The 22,804-nt window shown below is 41.6% G+C and overlaps 1 protein-coding gene across 1 annotated transcript in view; it reads left to right on the top strand.

The window, feature by feature from the left end:
- Positions 1-22,804, top strand: part of LOC126474477 (putative fatty acyl-CoA reductase CG5065) — a 203,239-nt gene that overhangs the window by 40,381 nt on the left and 140,054 nt on the right. The window contains exon 3 of the mRNA XM_050101949.1: positions 22,002-22,147. Within this exon, the coding sequence (XP_049957906.1) occupies positions 22,002-22,147 (146 nt within the window). The remainder of the gene's footprint in view (positions 1-22,001; positions 22,148-22,804) is intronic.

Raw genomic sequence — 22,804 nt, 5'->3', positions numbered from 1 at the left:
TTGTCTCAAACACATCATGGTTACTGATGGCACCAGTTTCAATGTGGACATCCTCAAAGAGATCAGGTCCATTTGTTGCCATTAGGTCCAATATATTTCCCTCGCGAGTAGGGTTCTGAATTATCTGTTCTAGGTAGTTTCCAGAGAAGGAATTTAGTAATGTTTAACTCAATAGCCTATCACATCCCCCACTAACAAAACTGTAATTTTCCCAATTGATTGTTGGATGGGTAAAGTCTCCACACTCTGACTTCCCTTCAAGATGAATAAATAAAGTCTCCACCAATGATCACATTATGATTGGAGAACTTAAGTAAAAGTGAATTGAGGTTTTCTCTAAAACTTTCTGTTACATCACGAGAAGAGTTTGGTGGGCAATAAAAGGATCCAATTATCATTTTATACCCACCACATCTACTGAGTCTTGCCCAAGCAGTCTTACATGCAGCTCAGTTACTGTCTCAGTGGATTTGTGTTTTTTTTTTTTTTTTTATTGTGACAAATACACCAAATTGAGTTCTCATTTGCCTATCCTTTTGACATACACTTATATTTTCTCCAAAAATCTCACTGCTATCAATTCCATGTTTCAACCAGCTTTTGGTACCTGATATTATGTGAGTTTTGCTGCTTCTCAGGAGTGCATGAAACTCTGGCACTTTGTTGTGAATCTTCTGGTCGTGTGGGCTAGCACAGTGCTTAGTGCAATGAACTCACATTCAGGAGGATGATGGTACAAACTCGCATCCGGCCATCCTGATTTAGGTTTTTCGTGATTTCCCTAATCACTTAAGGCAAATGCCAGGGTGGTTCCTTCAAAAGGGCATGGCCACTTTCCTTATCCATCCTTCTCTAATCTGAGCTTGTGCTCCATCTCTCCTTACCTTGTTGTCGACAGGACGTTAAACATTAATCATCTCCTCCTCCTCCTCCTCTTCCTCCTCCTCCTCCTCCTCTAAATGTTTCAGCAGTTACCCATCAGGATTTTAATACTCTCACCTGTGGGAGGCATTTCTCTCACTGTTATATTGATACTTCTGTGGGTTTATTACAGCTATCATTATCTGGATTGGATGGAAAGTCTCTTAATCTAAAAAACCCTTGTGTGCACCCACACAGTCAGCTAGCTGAGTAGCAGCTTCGGATGTGTAGTGCAGAGCCATCCCATTTATGGGGACCCTACAGTTCTCAACTCTATGACACAATTCCAGGATGTCACAGCCTATCTTGTCACAGAACTTTCAAAGTCTCTGGTTCATTTCTTCCACTCAACTCAGAAACAAAGGACCACAATCATTTCTGGGGACAATCCTTAAAATTGTAAACTTTGTGTAAACTCCATGAACATGGCTGGCCTTCTCAACCTTCTCTGCCAACCACTGGAATGACTGAAGTATGACCACACAGCCCAGACACCAGGCATAATTTGTTACAACATGCACCTCAGTCTGCAGTTGGTTGCATCCTATTTCCTCAATGGCTTCTAGAGTAGCCCCTTCAACATGTTGAATGAGGTCCTCAGGCATACAAACTGAATGCACCCTGGTTTCCTTTCTGTCCCTTGCTGCCATTTCCCTAAGGGACACTATCATTTGCTATATGTTTGAACTGCTGATGATTAGTAGACCCCTCCCCTTTTGCATTTGCCACCGCTTGACACCAGACAAAACAGGTGAAGTGAGGCCCACTGGCTCAGTTTCAGTGAAAGACAGCACCCCAGAGTTGTGGTTAGGGGGATCAGTACAACACCCTGAGTCCTCCCTGCTCCACGTCCACCCTGTGTAGGATGCCTAACTCTGCCATTCAATTGCCACTCATAGTCAAGTGCATGAGTAATGACAGATTCCATACTTTCTGGAGAGGAGACAGGATCTACAGGAGCAGACAGTACTTGACATACTTTTGGTCCTGGTACCAGAGGTACTTGACTCTTGGGAACTCTTCCAACACAATGACTTGCAGCAGCTGCCAGTTGTTTGACGGTAGTCAGAGCGATTTCCAGCTGCTTACAAATGTCGATCAGCTCAGTTCATGTTTGAGAACAGCAATTACAGTGGGGCTGCATTTTTGTTGGTGCAATCTATTATAGGACAGTCAACAAATAACTTTAAATTGAGCCCAATGACCATCTTTTAACTTGTTGAGGTAAAAAGTAGCTAATTACCTATAAGAATTGAAGCAAATACACTGAACAAGATTTCTATTAAGGCAACAGAAAAGCCAGTAGTAAAAATTACTAGTTTCCTAAAACTTTTTGAGGTTGATTATAGTTGTTAGCAATCTCAAAAATGAAGTTAATTTACAATACATATAGATAATATATGAGGTTGGTTAAAATCATTCTGGAACATTTGTAATTTTGTGCTGATGGTATGTTAAAGCAAAATGCAGTTGGCATCTCTGCACACACCTGTGTTTAATGTGTAACTGCCAGAAGTTTCATTTTTGTATGTCTGTTAGTAATTTTTCAGTGCTGTATTGAGTAGAACATAGTGTTGCACAGTTTGTAAATTTCGAGATGGCAGTATTAGAGGAGCAACATATCTGCACTAAATTTTGCATGGAACTCAAGAAAACGATGCAGAAAGCCTACAGTGATGGGTGCTTGAGCTGTAATCAGTGCTATGAATGGTTTGCACGGTTTAAAAATGGTTTGATGGAAGTTAAAGATGACCCTCATTCAGGATGCCCTTCGACATCTACCTATGTGAACTAAACTGTGCATGCCAGTGGAAGACTGATTGTCCAAGATATTGCAAAAGAATCAGATATTTCAGTTTGATCATGTCATGAAATCCTGACACAGCATTGTGTTGCCACAAAGTTCATCCCACAGATCATGAGTCAAAGCCAGAAAAACCACCAACTCACAGTCTGTGAAGAGCTTTTGGATCACAAAAATAAGAATGAGATGTTTCTTTAGAGAATTGTAACTGGTTATGAGACATGGGCCTATGGTTATGATGTTGACACCAACATTCAATCTTCACAATGGGTCAGGAAAGGTTCTCCAAGACCAAAAAAAGCTCGTCAGTTCAGGTCAAATGTCAAAGCAATGCTGACAGTTTTCTTTGACTTTGAAGGAGTAGCTCATCATGAATTCATGCAACAGGGACAAACTGTTAATTGATGGTACAATCAAGATCCGTTGTGATGCCTGCAAGAAAATGTAACAAGGAAACAGCCAGAAACATAGCGAGACAATTCATGACTCTTGCCTCATGATAACACACCCACACATTCATCCCTGTTGGTGTGTGACTGTTGCATAAAAAACGGAATCACGGTGAAGCTTCATCCTCTGTTCACTCCATACCTGGCCCCTGCAGGCCTTTTCTTATTTTCCAAAATTGAAAACCCTATTGAAAGGATGAATTTTTGTAATGATAGATGAGATAAAACAAAATTCACAGATGGCACTTCTCACAATCCAACAAGAGGCCTCCCAAGACTGCTTCTGGAAGTGGAAATGGCAATGGGAGTGGTGTATCATTTGTGGAGGAGAGTATTTTAAAGAAGACCATGCACAATAAGTACAAGGTAAGCGTAGAAAAATTTTGTGGGCAAAGTTATGGAATTCTTTTAACAGACCTCGTATGTGGCTACTCCTCTTTAATGGAAAGCTAGATGTAACACAATACATTAGTTAAAATACCTGTTACAGTAACTAAACACATCAAAAAAAGTATTGTGTCACCTCGGTTCCAAGAGTTCTGGAACCTGTACAGAAAATTGGAATAGAGATCAACATAAACATCATTTCCATCGTTTTTATTACTCATGAACGCCACACATTGTATGTTGTACCACCACACAGCAAGACCTCCAGAGCTGGTGGTCCAGATTGCTGTACACACCAGTACCTCTAATACCCAGTATCACGTCCTCTCCACTGATGCGTGCCTGTGTTCATCATGGCATACTATCCACAGGTTCATCAAGGCACTGTTGGTTCAGATTGTCCCACTCCTCAACGGCGATTCAGCATAGATTCCTCAGAGTGGTTGGTGGGTCCCGTCATCCATAAATAGTGCTTTTCAATCTATCCCAGGCATGTTCGATATGGTTCATGTCCGGAGAACATGCGGATCACTCTAGTTGAGTGATGTCGTTATCCTGAAGGAAGTCCTTCACAAGATGTGCACGATGGAAGTGCAAATTGTTGTCTATGAAGACAAATGCCTCGCCAATATGCTACCGATATCGATTGCACTATTGGTCGGAGGATGGCATTCACACACCATACACTCATTACGCCGCCTTCCATGACCAACAGCGGTGTACGTCGGTCCCAGATAATGCCACCACAAAACAGCAGGGAACCTCCGCCGTGCTGCACTCGCTGGATAGTGTGTCTATGGCATTCAGCCAGACCGGGTTGCCTCCAAACATGTCTCTGATAATTGTCTGGTTGAAGGCATATGTGACACTCAGCAGTGAAGAGAACGTGATGCCAATCCTGAGCTGTCCATTGAGCATGTTGTTGGGCCCATCTGTACTGCGCTGCATGATGTCATGGTTGCAAAGACAGACTTGCCATGGACATCAGGAATGAAGTTGTGGATCATGCAGTGTATTGCACACTGAATCATAAGACAACATACTATGGCTGCACAAAAAGCATTATTCAACATGGTGGTGTTGTTGTCAGGGCTCCTACGAGCCATAATCCGTAACTAGTGGTCATCCACTGCAATAGTAGCCCTTGGGCAGCCTGAGGGAGGCTTGTCATCGACAGTTCTGTATCTCCTCCATGTCCTAACAACATCGCTTTGGTTCATTCCGAGACATCTGGTCACTTCCCTTGTTGAGAGCCCTTCCTAGCACAAAGTAACAATGTGGACATGATCAAGCCATGGTATTGACCATCTAGATGTGGTTGAACTACGGACAACATGAGCCGTGTACCTCTGTCCTGGTGGAATGACTGGAACTGATCGGCTGTTGGACCCCTCCGTCTAATAGACGCTGCTCATGCATGGTTGTTTACATCTTTGGGTGGATTTAGTGACATCTGTAAACAGTCAAAGGGACTGTGTCTGTGATACAATATCCACAGTCAATGTCTAGCTTGAGGAGTTCTGGGAACTGGGCTGATGAAAACATTTTTTTAATGTGTGTATATCACAAATGCCGATTTTGCAATAGATAGAGAATTTTATGTTTGTGATTTGCACACACTAACTGTTTTCTATTGCTTAAGTATGACTACAGTAGGAGGAGGGATTTTTTGTTAGGTACAGGCACAGTATTTCAAAGGGTTTCTAGAGATCCAGCAGTGTCATGTAGGTTATTGGCTTATTCTCAATGCAGTCATACACTACTGTTACATTGTCAATTGCTTTCACAGTGGAGAAGGTAGATCTAAAGCTGTATTTTGCAGTGCACAGTAGTTTATTATATTCAAAATATTGGTTCATCAGTTGATGCACGCAGTAATCTGTTACTTTAGAAATTGTTGCGAGAAGTGAAATGGGTTGATAATTGTTAAGTGATACGGTGTTACCTTTCTTATTGCCAGTTGTGAACATGGATATTCTGGATAGACACATTCACTTAATATTTTATTTATCACTTTTGTTTAAGGCATTATTATCTCTTTTCTTATCTGTCTAACACCAGAATTAAAAAATCCACAGTGATCTGCAGCTCAGTAATCACTGAGTTTGGCTGTAGCTTCCTTTATCTGTCTAAAAGCTACTTAACTACATCTAAAACTTTCAGTTGCTTTAATGTGTAATGGCAGCAGTACTGCTTCTGCCTCGCTCACACCATCCTCAACATTCGTTAAGATAGCACTGGCAAAGTATGTATTTAGTGCATCAGAAAGAACTAGAATATTGCAATCATTCTTTTTGCAGTGTGTCTTTTGATGATTTGCAATGCTGCTTCACATTTACTGAAAGAGTTATGAATGTATCTGTCACTGGCTTTCCTTTTTTCTGCCTTAATGGCAGTTATCTTGTGCTTTTTAATGATTTTATAATTATTCTTATCTGCTTTACTGTTACGTGACCTATCGTAATACAGGAGCATCAAGATTCTTATATTATTTAGTTATCACATGTTCTAATTGTTTTAAAATTCCTTGCTTATAATGAGGGTTTCACTTACCATGTTTATTATAATGCTTGGGGCCAATTCTTCAACTAGCATACCTAAAACTCTTTTGGTTGACTCATCAAGTTTTCATACCATGCATAATTAGTTCATTCCAGTCTATTAAGCTAAATCTAGATCTTAGGTTCTTTAGCTTTGATTCATTAATTGAACTGATTACACTTCCATGGGAGGTATCTGTTTTATCGTCTATGGGAATTCTAAGCTACATGACACTGTGGCCATATACACCTAGTTTAATTGTTTTAGAGTGCATTCTGCTTAACTGTAAGCTACACATAACATTATCCTAATATGTGATCAGCCTTGTGGGCTTGTCATTTATCCAGTAAAAGTTTATTGATCTTAAAGTGTTAAGTAAGTAGATACAGCTCTACTTTTAAACCTAATATCAATTTTAATGCCACCAAATATTGTTGTTGTTGTGGTCTTCAGTCCTGAGACTGGTTTGATGCAGCTCTCCATGCTACTCTATCCTGTGCAAGCTTCTTCATCTCCCAGTACCTACTGCAGCCTACATCCCTCTAAATCTGCTTAGTGTATTCATCTCTTGGTCTCCCTCTACGATTTTTACCCTCCACGCTGCCCTCCAATGCTAAATTTGTGATCCCTTGATGCCTCACAACATATCCTACCAACCGGTCCCTTCTTCTTGTCAAGTTGTGCCACAAACTCCTCTTCTCCCCAATTCTATTCAATACCTCCTCATTAGTTATGTGATCTACCCATCTAATCTTCAGCATTCTTCTGTAGCACCACATTTCAAAAGCTTGTATTCTCTTCTTGTCCAAACTATTTATCGTCCATGTTTCACTTCCATACATGGCTACACTCCATACAAATACTTTCAGAAACGAGTTCCTGACACTTAAATCTATAATAGATATTAATAAATTTCTCTTCTTCAGAAATGCTTTCCTTGCCATTGCCAGTCTACATGTTATATCTTCTCTACTTTCACCACCATCAGTTATTTTGCTCCCAAATAGCAAAACTCATTTACTACTTTAAGTGTCTCATTTCCTAATCTAATTCCCTCAGCAGCATCCGACTTAATTCCACTACATTCCATTATCCTCGTTTTGCTTTTGTTGATTATATTATAACAGTGCAATTTTTATTCTTGAGGTACAAGACTAACAGTTCTCAACACTTTCTATGAACAAATCCTCATTGCAGTTGGAAGGCTGATAGTCATAATTTCTAGTTTTGGAAACAGCACAGCTGGAAATTCAGAACTGGACTCTACACCAAGCATACTTTCATCTGTAATTTCATAATTTAGTTTATGTGTCTTATTAATGTAGACACACACACACACACACACACACACACACACACACACACACACACACACACACACACACACACACAACACACACACACACCACTATGTTTCATATTTTTTCTACAGTAATTTATAATTAATTCGTTGCCATTTAGATACTTAATTCTAATTGTCCATATGATAGGCAATGTTCTTTTGCCATAAGCACACTACACTTTTTTTCCAGCCAGTATTGGAATACCAGAGGTTTACATTTTACAGACTGTTAATATGCAGGTGTTAATTTTTATATTTCAGAACTATGAGGATCACTTACTAGTATGGTGCTTGTCTTTTCTAGTTGCTGTAAATGCTGTAATGATTTTGTTTTGCGTACTGCAGTGTTTTAGTCATATTTACAGTGCTACTGATGCATGTGGTTTGAGTTTTGTACTTTGTTTTCTGTTCTGTACCCACAATTTTTTGTTGTTTTTGGGCCAAATCCAGCAGGACTCAACAATTTCCCTATAAAGGAGCACCCAGCAAAATTACGGGCTTGATTATACTTTTTTTCCCCAGCAAAATAGCAAAATTACGGGCTTGATTTTTTTAAAATTTTTTTTTATTTTTTTATTTTTTTTGAGAGTATTAACTCTGCATCCTGGTTTACATTAGTTACAACCACCCTTTTACTGTGTTAATTCAGATGCATACCATGCCTGGTGAAACAGCTCCTTCCATAGCTACCAAAGTCTAACAACTTTACATTCACAAATTTAGCTCAAAAGTATTTTAGTTTGTTATTACTTTGCATAATTTCTCTGTTAATGCATAACCAATCAAGGAGGCCATACATGAATGGCAAAGTTGTTACAATAACATTGGAAAAATTTAAAAACTGCAGCACTGTGATCAGTTTCTTCATGAAGTCATTAGCCTCCTTTTTCTTTACATCCTAGCAGAATGAGACAGTCATTTTTTGTGAGACTGTAGCACTCACTGTTAAAGTTTAGAAATTTGCCCTAAGTTTTACTTCACTGAGAGCAGATTCAAAATACTGCTTGGGGGCTGTCACCAAATAATTGTACCTTATTCTTCTTTCTTCTTCGCGGATGGATCACTTAGGACCACGCGTAATCAACATTTGTTGGCCTTCCTTTTCGCCCAGTATTCCTTCATAAACAACAAATGGGCTAGCTTTCATTGCGTAGACCATGTATGTCAGTTAGTTTTTCTCTCTTCTTCCTCAAAACCCCGTGTGTTTGTGATTTTTCTGATTTCATTTCTATCATGTAGATTTGGAGACCCTGATTCTCTCAGGTCTTTTTCCGTCTGTTTGTACCAGTTCAGTCTTGTAGTTTTGTTCTTTAAAAATGTATGGATTTTGTGCATTAACCTGTTTGAGTCCATTCTTTCTAAGTGCCCCATGAATTGGATTCTTCTTATGCGCATTGTGTCTGTTATTTTGGAGATATTTTTATATATTTCTGCATTGGGTTTTGGATAATGTACCCCATCTTTAGTTCTTGGTCCTAGGATTTTCCTCATTATCTTACGTTCTTTCACTTCTAATTCCTCTTTTAGTGTTCTGTGTTGAAGGTTTAGTGTCTCAGATGCGTAGGGAGCTTCGGGTCTAATTACTGTTGTGTAGTGTCATATTTTGCAGTTCCACGAGGGACTCTTTTTGTTGTAAATGTTTTTTGTTAACTGAAATGCCGTCTCCATTTTCTGGACTCTTGATCTGACAGATTTCTTTTCATTACAATTTTCTGCAATCCATTCACCTAAATATTTAAATTCTTTTACTCGAGAGATGTAATTATTACCAATTTTGAGATCAGAAGGTGCATCTTTGACGTCAGTCATAAATTTTGTTTTTTCAAATGAAATTTGTAATCCTATTTTAGCTGCCTGTTCTTGTAATAATTCTAGCTGTGTCTGTGCATCGGTAATGTCTTGTGTGATCAGTGCCATGTCATCAGCAAATGCTAAACAGTGTAATTCTATGCCCTTATGTCTTGGTCCCAGTTTGTGTGCTGGTGCACCTGCTTTTTTCCATTTGTACCTTATATTTTTGTCAAAACGCTTGCATTTTTACATCCACCTTCTCTCTATCATGCAACTGATTTCTGTCACATTTAAAATTGATAAGGCAATCTCTACTGCACAGATTTTATTTTTGAAACCTGCATCATTATTTCTCTTTGCTATAGCATTTCAATTTAAATGTGGTAGGAAAAAAGCAATAAAAAAAGTAGGGATTCAAAGTAAAAATGTTGGAATGAACATGTGCTCTACCTGTGGTCACTAAGAAATAGTTGCCGGCCTTGATGAACATAGAGCACTACCTCCTTGGATAAATTATTTGTGCTAGGCTGCCTCCCTATCTACTCAACAAGTGTCAAATAATCATTACTAGCAATCTATCTGCACTATTAAATTTTTGCCCAAATTTAGCACTAAAATTGCAGAGAATACACAGAAACAAACTAATCCAAACATATTTTTTCGTATCGGAGTAGAAAGTATTTACTTACTTACTTACTTACCTACTTACAAGTTCTACACAGGCTGAACATTAATAAAAACCAACAAACTGCAAGGATGGATTCCTGAGTGGAAACAGAAGAAAAAAGATCCATAGGAACATGTGTCTGGAAATGTATTGTTGCAATGATATATCATGTTTACAGATAAAAGTTCCTCTGGCCATGTGACATGTTCCTTGTGTGAATGATCCAATAATCATGTTGGGAACAAGATGAGATGGTGTTTGTGTAAGGCCAATCTCATGAAAACGATCAAGAGGCAGCATGGCTATGTCAAAATAACCACCCTCACAGATACCAACTACATAACATAATATTTCAAGCTCTTTTTGGACATTTTTGTGATCATGGATCCTGTCAGAGAGACGAACATGCAGAGAGGTGGCAGACTGTGCATACACCAGATTTGGAGGACCGGGTTCTGCCTCATGACCATTTCCATCTGCTTGACCATACACAAACACCATCATTCGGCTGCTTACAATATGCTGTGTCTGTCACACACTTTGCAGCACATGAGGAACACTCAGCATATGGTCAGAGGAACTTTCATTCGTCAGCTCCATCTTCCATGGCACTGAACATTTCCAGACACATGTTCATAGGATCTTTTTTCCTCCATTTCAAGTCAGAAATCTGTCCCTGCAGGTTTTGTTGACATTCACCCAATATACAAATTAAAAAGATTTTGCATACTTACAAATAAAATGAAACTTACTTCATGAGATGTCTCCAATGAGCATCAAGTGCTAGGAACGCAGAGAAAATATTCTATAACATAGCTTTCTTAGATTAATAACGCACATACACTGTGGAAATAAATTTATCTTAGTGGGACAATGAAAAGTTAGTCTAAGCATTCAGTCTTATACTTCAAAAATTAAGTCTTATATGTGTAACTTCATAATGCACTCGTCTAGCATTGAGGTGTTGCTTTTTTTACAAGGAAAAAGCTTCAGTTTGATCTTTCAGTGATACTGGAGAATAATTCTCTACTTCCTGATAATGTACAATACCACTTTGTTGTCACCTTGTGAGAAGCTATTCTAAACACTTACAAAAGCCTCAAGAGACAGCTCTGTGAATCAGTCTTGAAGAAACACAACTGGAGTGAGTGTAGTTGGTGGGTATATTCTTTTTTTTTTTTCAATTAACAAATGTACAGATGTCTTACAGTTAGTTCTCCTCTGTAACTGAGTGGTCAGTGTGGTTGACTGCCATCTGGAGGACTCAGGTTCGTTTCCCGGTATTGTCAGGATATTTTCCGTGGTGGGAGGACAAGAAGAGGCTGTACTCAATCTTGTGATGCCAGTTGAGGGGCTAATTTACTGAGTGGTAGCTGCTCCACTTTGAACAGCTGGGAGAGAAGTGTTTTGAAACCCCACCCCCAAAACCACATCCAATGAAGGTATTTGCGGAGGCTGACACAGCAACTGGTTGGTGCTGATGTGCCTGTGGACAAAGCTTACATTACATTTACAGATGTCTGTAACAGACATAATTTGAGTGCAAATGAAATTATGTCATGGCAGAAGAGTAGTTGTAGCTCAACACAAGAGGACATGTAGCAGGGGCAAGGGCAGGCCGCTGCATTGTTGCTTGGCTAATGGAATCCCCCCCCAAAAGGCCTTAGCATTACCCATCTCTGGCCGCCACCCTTCCTGCCCCAATGACCAACATCTGTCAGATTCTACCAATCCAACCTTCACCACTATAGTCCTGGAAAACCATATTGGTCAGGCCCAAACCTCCTTGCAATACCTTCTCTCCATCTGTAAAATTCTCCTGCTATGCAATCCCAAATTCCTGGATTCCATAACACACATTGAAGCTCTTGCTGTCAAGGAACTAGAGCAACATGCACAATGCCACCTCCAAAAACTCTCCAACTTGCTCACTTCCTACTCCTGCCTTGGACCACCACTGTACACCACATCAACATCAACCTCCAAACCTCTTCCACAGCCCCTCATAGCTGACAAACCCTGTCTTACAGACCTACTACATTTATCCCACCTTCCAAAACTCCCTCCCACCACCGCACAGAATCCAGAGCCTAAACAGACCTGAAACACAGTAATGAACCTTTCCTTCAAATGGCTTAATCCCAAAGAGATATCAGTTCTTTCAAAAGGATTGCTGTGTTTGGATGCGGGCTGAGTTGACATCCCTTTGCTCCCAGCTTCAGGCAGTGTTGGCTTCGGTCACACAGCTTGAGGCTGTTGCTAATGGGCGTCACTGTGGGGGTCCGGATGGGGATTTGTTGGGGAGGGCCAGCTCGTTCCATGCATCTCCTGACTGGACTACGGCCTTGGCTGCCCGTGATACTGCCCACATTGATGCTGACCCCTCACCCATGGTAGAGTGGGAGGTCGTCTTGAGGTGTGGCAGGGGGCAAAAGACATTCCAGAGGGCTGAACAGAATGCCTCTTCAGTTTGTCTGACGAACCGGTTTCAGGCTCAGTCTCCGGGTGATACTGATTTTTGGCTGGACATGGCTGCTAGTCGTGTACCAGAGGTTGCCCCTCAGTCTGCAAGATCCGGGCGGTTGCAGAGGGTAGGCTTACTGGTAGTTGGGAGCTGCAATGTCAGGCACGTAATGGGTCCCCTTAAGGATATGGCTGCAAGGGAGCGGAAGAAAACCAATGTGCGCTCTGTGTGCATACCGGGGGCAGTCATTCCAGATGTGGAAAGGGTCCTTTCAGATGCCATGAAGGGTACAGGGTGCACCCATCTGCAGGTGGTCGCTCATGTCGGCACCAGCACCAATGATGTGTGTCACTATGGATCAGAGGAAATCCTCTCTGGTTTCCAGCGGCTATTTGATTTGGTGAAGACTGCCAGTCTCGCTAGCAGGACGAAAGCAGAGCTCACCATCAGCAGCATTGTCGACAGGACTTACTGCGGACCTTTGGAACAGAGCCGAGTGGAGGGTCTGAATCAGAGGCTGAGACGGTTCTGCAACCATGTGGGCAGCAGATTCTTCGACTTGCGCCACAGGGTGGTGGGGTTTCGGGTTCCGCTGGATAGGTCAGGAGTCCACTGCACACAGCAGGCAGCTACACAGGTAGCAGGGGTTGTGTCGCATGGACTGGATGGTTTTATAGATTAGATGGCCGCGAGCAGGCACAGAAAGGGCAACAGCCTCAAAGGGTGTGGGGCAAAGTCAGGACATGCGGGGACCAAGCAGCAATTGGTATTGTAATTGTAAACTGTCGAAGCTGCATTGGTAAAGTACCGGAACTTCAAGCGCTGATAGAAAGCACCGAAGCTGAAATCATTATAGGTACGGAAAGCTGGCTGAAGCCACAGATAAATTCTTCTGAAATTTTTACAAAGGCACAGACGGTGTTTAGAAAGGATAGACTGCATGCAACCGGTGGTGGCATGTTTGTCACGGTTAGTAGTAGTTTATCCTGTAGTGAAATAGAAGTGGATAGTTCCTGTGAATAATTATGGGTGGAGGCTATACTCAGCAACCAAGCTAGGTCAATAATTGGCTCCTTTTACTGACCTCCCGACTCAGCAGCATTAGTGGCAGAACAACTGAGAGAAAATCTGGAATACATTTCACATAAATTTCCTCAGCATGTTATAGTCTTAGGTGGAAATTTCAATTTACTAGATATAGACTGGGACACTCAGATGTTTAGGACAGGTGGTAGGGACAGAACATCGAGGGACATTATACTGAGTGCACTATCCAAAATTACCTCGAGCAATTAAATAGAGAACTGACTCATGGAGATAACATCTTGGACCTACTGATAACAAACAGGCCTGAACTTTTTGATTCTGTAAGTAAGGTGGGTAGATCACATAACTAATGAGGAGGTATTGAATAGGATTGGGGAGAAGAGAAGTTTGTGGCACAACTTGACCAGAAGAAGGGATCGGTTGGTAGGACATGTTCTGAGGCATCAAGGGATCACCAATTTAGTATTGGAGGGCAGCGTGGAGGGTAAAAATCGTAGAGGGAGACCAAGAGATGAATACACTAAGCAGATTCAGAAGGATGTAGGTTGCAGTAGGTACTGGGAGATGAAAAAGCTTGCACAGGATAGAGCAGCATGGAGAGCTGCATCAAACCAGTCTCAGGACTGAAGACCACAACAACAACAACAAGTGCAGAACAAGAAATCAGTGATAATAAGGCCGTTGCAGCATCCCTGAATATGGAAATAAATAGGAATATAAAAAAAGGGAGGAAGGTTTATCTGTTTAGCAAGAGTAATAGGAGGCAGATTTCAGACTAAGTAACAGATCAAAACGAAAATTTCTGTTCCAACACTGAAAATGTTGAGTGTTTATGGAAAAAGTTCAAGCAATTGTAAAATGCATATTAGACAGGTATGTGCCGAGTAAAACTGTGAGGGATGGGAAAAACCCACCATGGTTCAACAACAAATTTAGGGAACTACTGCGAAAGCAAACAGAGCTTCACTCCAAATTTAAATGCGGCCAAAACCTCTCAGACAAAACAGAAGCTAAATGATGTCAAAGTTAGCGTAAGGATGGCTACACATGAAGTGTTCAGTGACTTTGAAAGTAAAATTCTATGTACCGACTTGGCAGAAAATCCTAGGAAGTTCTGGTCTTATGTTAAATCAGTAAGTGGATTGAAACAGCATATCCAGACACTCTGGGATGATAATGGCATTGAAACAGAGGATGACATGCTTAAAGCAGAAATACTAAAAACCTTTTTCCAAAGCTGTTTCACAGAGGAAGACCGCACTTCAGTTCCTTCTCTAAATCCTTGCACAAATGAAAAAATGGCTGACATCAAAATAAGTGTCCAAGGAATAGAAAAGCAACTGAAATCACTCAACTGAGGAAAGTCCAGTGGACATGACAGGATACCAGTTCGATTCTACACAGAGTACACGAAAGAACTTGCCCCCCTTCTAACAGCCATGTACTGCAAGTCTCTAGAGGAACGGAAGGTTCCAAATGACTGGAAAAGGGCACAAGTAGTTCCAGTTTTCAAGAAGGGTCATCGAGCAGATGTGCAAAACTATAGGCCTATATGTCTGACATCGATCTGTTGTAGAATTTTAGAACATGTTTTTTGCTTGAGTATCATGTCATTTCTGGAAACCCAGAATCTACTCTGTAGGAATCAACATGGATTCTGGAAACAGTGATCGGGTGAGACCCAACTCGCTTTATTTGTTCATGAAACCCAGAAAATATTAGATATAGGCTCCCAGGTAGATGCCATTTTCCTTGACTTCCGGAAGGCGTTCGATACAGTTCCACACTGTCGCCTGATAAACAAAGTAAGAGCCTACTGAATGTCAGACCAGCTGGGTGGCTGAATTGAAGAGATTTTAGCAAACAGAACGCAGTGTGTTGTTCTCAATGGAGAGACATCTACAGACGTTAAAGTAACCTCTGGCGTGCCACAGGGGAGTGTTATGGGGCCATTGCTTTTCACAACATATATAAATGACCTAGTAGATAGTGTCGGAAGTTCCATGCGGCTTTTCACGGATGATGCTGTAGTATACAGAGAAGTTGCAGCATTAGAAAATTGTAGCGAAACGCAGGAAGATCTGCAGTGGATAGGCACTTGGTGCAGGGAGTGGTAACTGACCCTTAACATAGACAAATGTAATGTATTGCAAATACATAGAAAGAAGGATCCTTTATTGTATGACTATATGATAGCGGAACAAACACTGGTAGGGGTTACTTCTGTAACATATCTGGGAGTATGTGTACAGAACGATTTGAAGTGGAATGATCATATAAAATTAATTGTTGGTAAGGTGGGTGCCAAGTTGAGATTCATTCGGGGAGTCCTTAGAAAATATAGTCCATCAACAAAGGAGGTGGCTTACAAAACACTCGTTCGGCCTATAATTGAGTATTGCTCATCAGTTTGGGATCTGTACCAGGTGGGGTTGACATACGAGATAGAGAAGATCCAAAGATGAGTGGTGCATTTCATCACAGGATTATTTGGTAAGTGTGATAGTGTTACAGAGATGTTTAGCAAACTCAAGTGGCAGACTCTTCAAGAGAGGCGCTCTGCATTGTGGTGTAGCTTGCTGTCCAGGTTTCAAGAGGGTGCATTTCTGGATGAGGTATTGAATATATTGCCCTACTTATACCTCCCGAGGAGATCACAAATGTAAAATTAGAGAGATCCGAGTGCGCACCGAGGCTTTCCGGCAGTCGTTCTTCGCGCGAACCATACGCGACTGGAACAGGAAAGGGAGGTAATGACAGTGGCACATAAAGAACCCTCCACCACACACTGTTGGGTGGCTTGCGGTGTATAAATATAGATGTAGATGTAGATGTAGACTCACTTTTTGCCCCACCCCCCATTCAATAGTGCATGACTTGTTAAAGACCTTCTTTACTTCTCTCAGTCCCTACAATGGAAACGCTTTTTCGCCACCAACTCTACCAATCCAACTCAACCAAAGACGAATGTTAAACCCTGCCTGACATAGGTAACTCCTCCATCCAACTGTGATCCACCGCCACTGCTCCCAAATCACTTCCTGTTAACTTTCCAAGGTTTCCTAACTTTGAATGCTGCCTCACCGTCATTTCCCAAATCCCTCAATGTTTAAACTGACCTTACATCCATAGAAAGATCCACAATCCACCCACCACTGTGGTTTTTAACAGCAAGGATTACCTGGCATCAACTCTCCTCAGTTCCTGTTCCTTTACCACACGGTGCCCTGCTTGTCACTATTGGTACCACCTCCCTTTACACTAACATCCCTAATGCCCATGGCTTCACTGCTATTGAACACACCTTTCCCAATGCCCGACAGATTACAAATGAACCACCTCCTTTCTAGTCACCATGATCAACTATATCCTCACCCACAATTACTTCTCCTTTGAAGACATTACCTACAAATAAATCCAGGATACGGCTATGGGCACCTGCATGGCTCCATCCTATGCCAAGCCACTCATGGGCCACCTAAAGGAACCCTTCCAACATCCAGGATCCCAAACCTATCACCTGGTTCAGATTCATTGATGATATCTTTATGATCTGGATCAAGGGTGTGGACACCCTATCCACATTCCTCCAGAACCTCAACACCTTCTCCCCCATTTGCTTCACCTGGTCCTATTCAATCCATCAAGCCACCTTCCTCGATGTTGACCTCCACCTCGAAGATGGCTATATCAATATCTCTGTCCATATCAAATCTACCAACCACCAGCAATACTTCCTCTTTGACAGGTGCCAAGCATTCCATACCAAGAAGTCCTTTCCATACAGCCTAGCGAACCATGGCTGTGTGTCTGTAGTGATGAGCAATCCCTTTTAAACTATACCAAGAGTCTCACTCAGACCTTTACAGATTGTAGCTACCCTCCCAACCTTGTACAAAATCAGATCTCCTGTGAAACTTCCTGGCAGATTAAAACTGTGTGCCGGACCGAGACTCGAACTCGGGACCTTTGCCTTTCGCGGGCAAGTGGTAGAGCACTTGCCCACAAAAGGCAAAGGTCCCGATTTCGAGTCTCGGTCCGGCACACAGTTTTAATCTGCCAGGAAGTTTCATATCAGCGCACACTCTGCTGCAGAGTGAAAATCTCATTCTGAAGAGATCTCCTGTGCTTTATCTCTTCACTTACCTAACACCTCCCAAAGTCCCACCATCCACCCACAGAGGAGCACTCCCCTCGTGACTCAGTACCACCTAGGACTGGAGCAACTGAACTACATTCTCTGTCAGGGTTTCGACTACCTCTCATCATACCCTGAAATGAAAAATGTCCAACCCACTATCCTTCTCACCCCTCCCACAGTGGTATTCTGCTGCCCAAATAACCCAAACAATATCCTTGTCCATCCCTACACAACCCCTGCCTCCAACCCCTTGCCTCATGGCTCATATCCCTGTAACAGATATAGATGCAAGATCTGTCCCATACTTCCTCCCATCACCACCCACTCCAGTCCAGTCACTAACGTCGCCTATCCCATTAAAAGCCAGGGTACCTGTGAAACCAGTCAAGTGATCTACAAGCTAAGCTGCAATCACCGTGTTGCATTCTATGTGGGCACAACAACCAACAAGCTGTATGTCTGCATGAATGGCCACTGACACACTTTGGCCAAGAAACAACTGGGCCACCCTGTTGCTGAGCATGCTGCTCAACATGGTGTCCTTCATTTAAATGGCTGTTTCACAGCCTGTGCCATCTGGATTCTCCCCCCAACACCAGCTTTTCTGAATTGCACAGGTGGGAACTCTCTCTGCTGTATATCCTTCATTCTCTTAACCCTCCTGGCCTCAACTTTTGTTAGTCATTGTCCTCATCCATCTAGCTCCTGCCCTGTTGTCATTCGAGCACTACACAGCCCTCTATTCCACTGACACACCCAGTCTTTTTACTCTCTCCTCTTTTTCGCTACCTGCCCCCCACCCCCCTACTCCCCACCCTCCATCTAACCTCCCGACTGCACTTAGCTGCCCTACTCTCCACCTGGTCCCTGCACGCAGTCAGCATCACTTTACTGTCCCCACCCCTACCCTGCTATCCTTCCCCCTCCCTGCCCCAGCCTCCTCCTTACCCCCACCCAGTTGTTTCTCTCACAATGCAGTGCTGCTTGCAGTCTGGCTCTAGCTGCCATAGACTGTAGTCGTATGTGTGAGTTGTATTTGCATGAGTATGTGTGAGTGTCTACGTTTTGTATTTTTGAAAAAGGCCTTGTTGGCCAAAAGCTGTGTCTTTCTGTGACTCAGCATCTCCACTGTAACTTTCCAACAGTCTTCTTGCTGTGCCTTTTTGTGACTCAGCATCTCCACTGTATGGTGATTGGCAACCACCTTTTCATTATGAAGTCTTCTTACATTTATTTTGACCACCAAAGTTACCAGAAGACGTGGTAGAAGGTGATACAGCATTTTTTGCATTTGACATATAATGATTGCATAGCTTTTATTGTTTTGACTACTTTTTGCATTACTAATTTTTTCAAAGTCAATTAAATGAAGGCCATGTGAAGCATGAAACCTTTGACCAATGCCTCTGATATCCAGAACATTAACACTTGAAAAATGTTTTCTTATATTTGAGAACTGTTTATTTGCAATTCTAATCTCCCTGTTCACACATAACCATGGTGATAAGTTGTACTAGTGTGGAATGTTTACATACATGACATTTGTCTGTCCCAGATACAGCAAGTACTCTGTTAGTTCTTGGAATGCTACTAATGTTTCATTCCTGTACACATCATTTGAGCCACCAGACAGTATAATGAAATCCTTCAACGAGTGACTAATTCCCTCTGAATGAATATGTTTCCTTATGTGAGGTAGAGATGCACCAGGTTTGATGAAACCTGCTGCCCTCACAGTTTCTGCATTTCAGTTACACGAGAAGTGATCTCATGCCTGTGACTGTCAGCAAGAATCACAAGCTCCCTCAAGTGATTACAGTCTGAATCATATTGGTGGGTATTTTGAGGTGCAGGAACAGCACCATGTGGAATTTGAATGTCACACTGAGGTTTACAAGTAGTAGTGCTTCCAACAAGAGCTTCTGGAACTTGCAGTATTTGCATATATTTAGTATGATCTACAAAGGCACTGTCATCACTAAACACTTTAAACTGTTTGTTAGTGGAATACTTGTGGGCCTATTTATGATATCAATACACATATTACACTTCCACATATTTGTAAAGTTCTTGTTTTGTTTCTATGAGCAGTATACCTTTGCACATCGAAAGTGAAAGCTTGTCTCACAGTTTACACATACATTACCACTCTTAGTGATTTTCCTGCAGTTTTCATAGAAGCTATCACATTTGTTTCCACAGGTCCTAGTAGGCCTCACAGTAACTAATACTAGCTTGTTGTTTCTTTTATTTTCACATTTCCTGTTTTGCTTTTTGAGTTTGTCACATTTATAATGCTTCTAAAAGCGTGGCAATAATCTTGACTTTGCAGCCCTTCTTCTTTAATGTTTTGCCAAGACCATATTCATTACATACACTGATTTCCAAAATTAAAGCAACAAACTGATATTTCCCCACTATATATCTAATTCACTATAACATCATGCAAACTGTCAACCAGATTCCATACGATCATGTTCTACACGGAAAATGGCATTCCGGCCAATGGACAACCATGCCAATGATGATGTCAGGGCACCTATGAAACATGGCAGTGTTTGCTGGGTAGCCCCACAACTACAATACCTGTGTACACAGTCACAGTATGGTGCAGTATGGCACAGAGAAGATGCATACCATACTCTCTGTGGTGGAGGGCCATAGAAAGAAAGGAAGTAGGACAGTAACAAACTGATTTGGTCCTATGGCTTAATGTGAATCATTCTGTTGTTTCTCAGATGTGGCAACAGTTTATAGAGACTAAAGCTGTATCCCAAAGACCAGGGCAGGGCTGACCACATGTGACTTCAGAAGAGAAGACCGTTATTTGGCTCCATTGGTATGACATCACCATCTTAGTACTGCAGGGCAACTGCCATGTGAGCTCACAGCATCCACTGGACATGTTGTATCAAGGCAGTGTGCAGAAGGCTTTGGTAGAGTGGCCTTTATTATTGGAGACATGCTGTTTGTCTACCTCTGATGCATCTTCATAGTAGGAAACGTCTAGAATGGAGTCATCAACATGCCACCTGGGCAGTCGAACAGTGGGACAATATTGTTTTCATAGATAGTCCCAATTTAGTTTGGAGAGAGATTCACAATAGATTCGCATCTGGAGGGAATGTGGAGCATAATTTCGGGATCAAAACATTGTGGAAAGAGACCATGATTAAGGAGGATCCCTAATCATGTGGACAGGGATTATGTTTACCACTCAAACTCCTCTTCATGAAGTTTTGTGGGTGAATCAGCAAGGTTTAATTGCTGTCAGGTATCATGAGGAGATCTTGAGACCTCATTTGTGGTTGTTGCAAAGTGCTTTGGGTCCAGGCATTGTATTGATGGATGTTAATGCTCAAAATCATAGAGCACAGGTGGTTGATGTTTTCTTGGAAATGGAAAATACCCCATGAATGGCATGGCCTGCTCACTCTTCCAATTTGAATCCCATAGAAAATGTCTGGTATGCACAAGGGAGACAGCTTGCATCACATCAGCATCCACCAACCACTCTCCAAGACTGCGAGTAGCTCTGCAGGAAGAATGGACTTTAGTACCTCAGCATGAGACTGATGACATCATTTACAACATGCCCCATTGTTGTTTGGCCTGATTGCTGCCAGAGGTAGTCACATACCATACTGAGCACATTAACCAGTTGCCAGAATGCGTGTGCAAATCTGCTAAGTTGGAAAAAATGAAGAACATTTTTGTCTGCCATTATGCATGTTACAGTTGTTTGCGTTCTGTATCTTTTTTTTATGTTTTCTACTTTACTATCACCTGTTTATACTATTTTGTGGCAAAATAAATGCTTCTTCTTCATCTTCTTCTTCTTTCTCAAATTTGACTTATCCTATATTCAGTACAGTATTTAAGCATGTAATGAATCCAGTGGATGAAATAAATGAAATGAAATGACTCCTCCAAAGTTGAATTAACTGGTCAAAGTCATATGTATGCAAAAGAAAAATGTGCTGCAAACAAGACAACTTTTTATTACATTTTTAATCCCTACACAGATTAATACTTTCTTGTGCATGAGTTTCTAGAATTAAATCACATGCTCTTAATTTTCAGGGGCTGTATTTTCAGTGTCTTATTCCTTTTTTTCCTCTGAAGTCATTGATACCAAAAATCACCTAATTTTAGTGTAATTACAGTTATTCGATGGTTCAATCCCGCGTCCGGCCATCCTGATTTAGGTTTTCCGTGATTTCCCTAAATCACTCCAGGCAAATGCCGTGATGGTTCCTCTGAAAGGGCACGGCCGACTTCCTTCCCTAATCCGATGAGACCGAAGACAACGCTGTCTGGTCTCCTTCCCCAAACCAACCAACAGTTATTCGATCTTAGTGTAACTTAAGTACTTGTTTAAATCCAAATAATTCACCAAAGACACTGTATTAAAATGTAATATATGACTCTCTTTTCCCTCTAACAGGTAATAGTTCATTTATCAACAGCATTCTGCCACTGTGAACAAGAGGTGCTAGATGAAAAAATTTACCCACCACCTCATGATCCACATGATATCATGCATTTAGTCCAATGGCTGGATGAAGAATCTCTTGCTTCCATCACACCAAAGTGAGTAGCACAAAAGTAAATAAATCATTATCCAAAAGTGACTGTCTTGTACAATTTCTCTTTGTCCAGCTATTTGTAAAATACAGTGCTGTTGTGTCTCTTAAAGTTATTTGTACAAAACTTGCCATTGAAGTTATTGAATTTTAACTGGATGATGTCACCAGTGATACAAGATTTAGGAAAAGCTTTAGACAATTTTAAGGTGTATTGGAGTTAGTCTTCCTTTTTCTTTCTTTTACGCATGCCTTGTGCCGCAGTTTTCACAGGGTCAGCATTCCTACAGTCAGATTTGGAATGGTTAATTTAAAGGGGTGGCTGCATAGCCCTTGCTGCCACCACCCCATACTCCCGGGATGGAATCAGTTTACCCCAGCTGTCTGCGTCTAGTGTAAACCATGAAAGAGTGCGAATGTGTTAGAAATGTCTGTGAGTCATGTAACTGAGGCGGGATGTGGGGAACAGCCCGGTATTCACCTAGTGGGATGTGGAAAACCGCCTAAAAACCACATCCAGGCTGACCGGCACACCGGCCCACATCAAGAATCCACTGGGTGGATTCGATCCAGGACCAGTGCACCTACCTGAGTCCAGGAAGCAGTGCATTAGCACTCTCAGCTAACCTGGTGGGTCCGTGTATTGGAATTAGTGTTTTTAAAT

Source organism: Schistocerca serialis, chromosome 4 (genome assembly GCF_023864345.2).
Source record: "Schistocerca serialis cubense isolate TAMUIC-IGC-003099 chromosome 4, iqSchSeri2.2, whole genome shotgun sequence".
Lineage (NCBI taxonomy): Eukaryota > Metazoa > Arthropoda > Insecta > Orthoptera > Acrididae > Schistocerca > Schistocerca serialis.
Note: the sequence above shows the minus strand (reverse complement) of the source record. Positions and strands in the feature narration are given on the sequence as shown.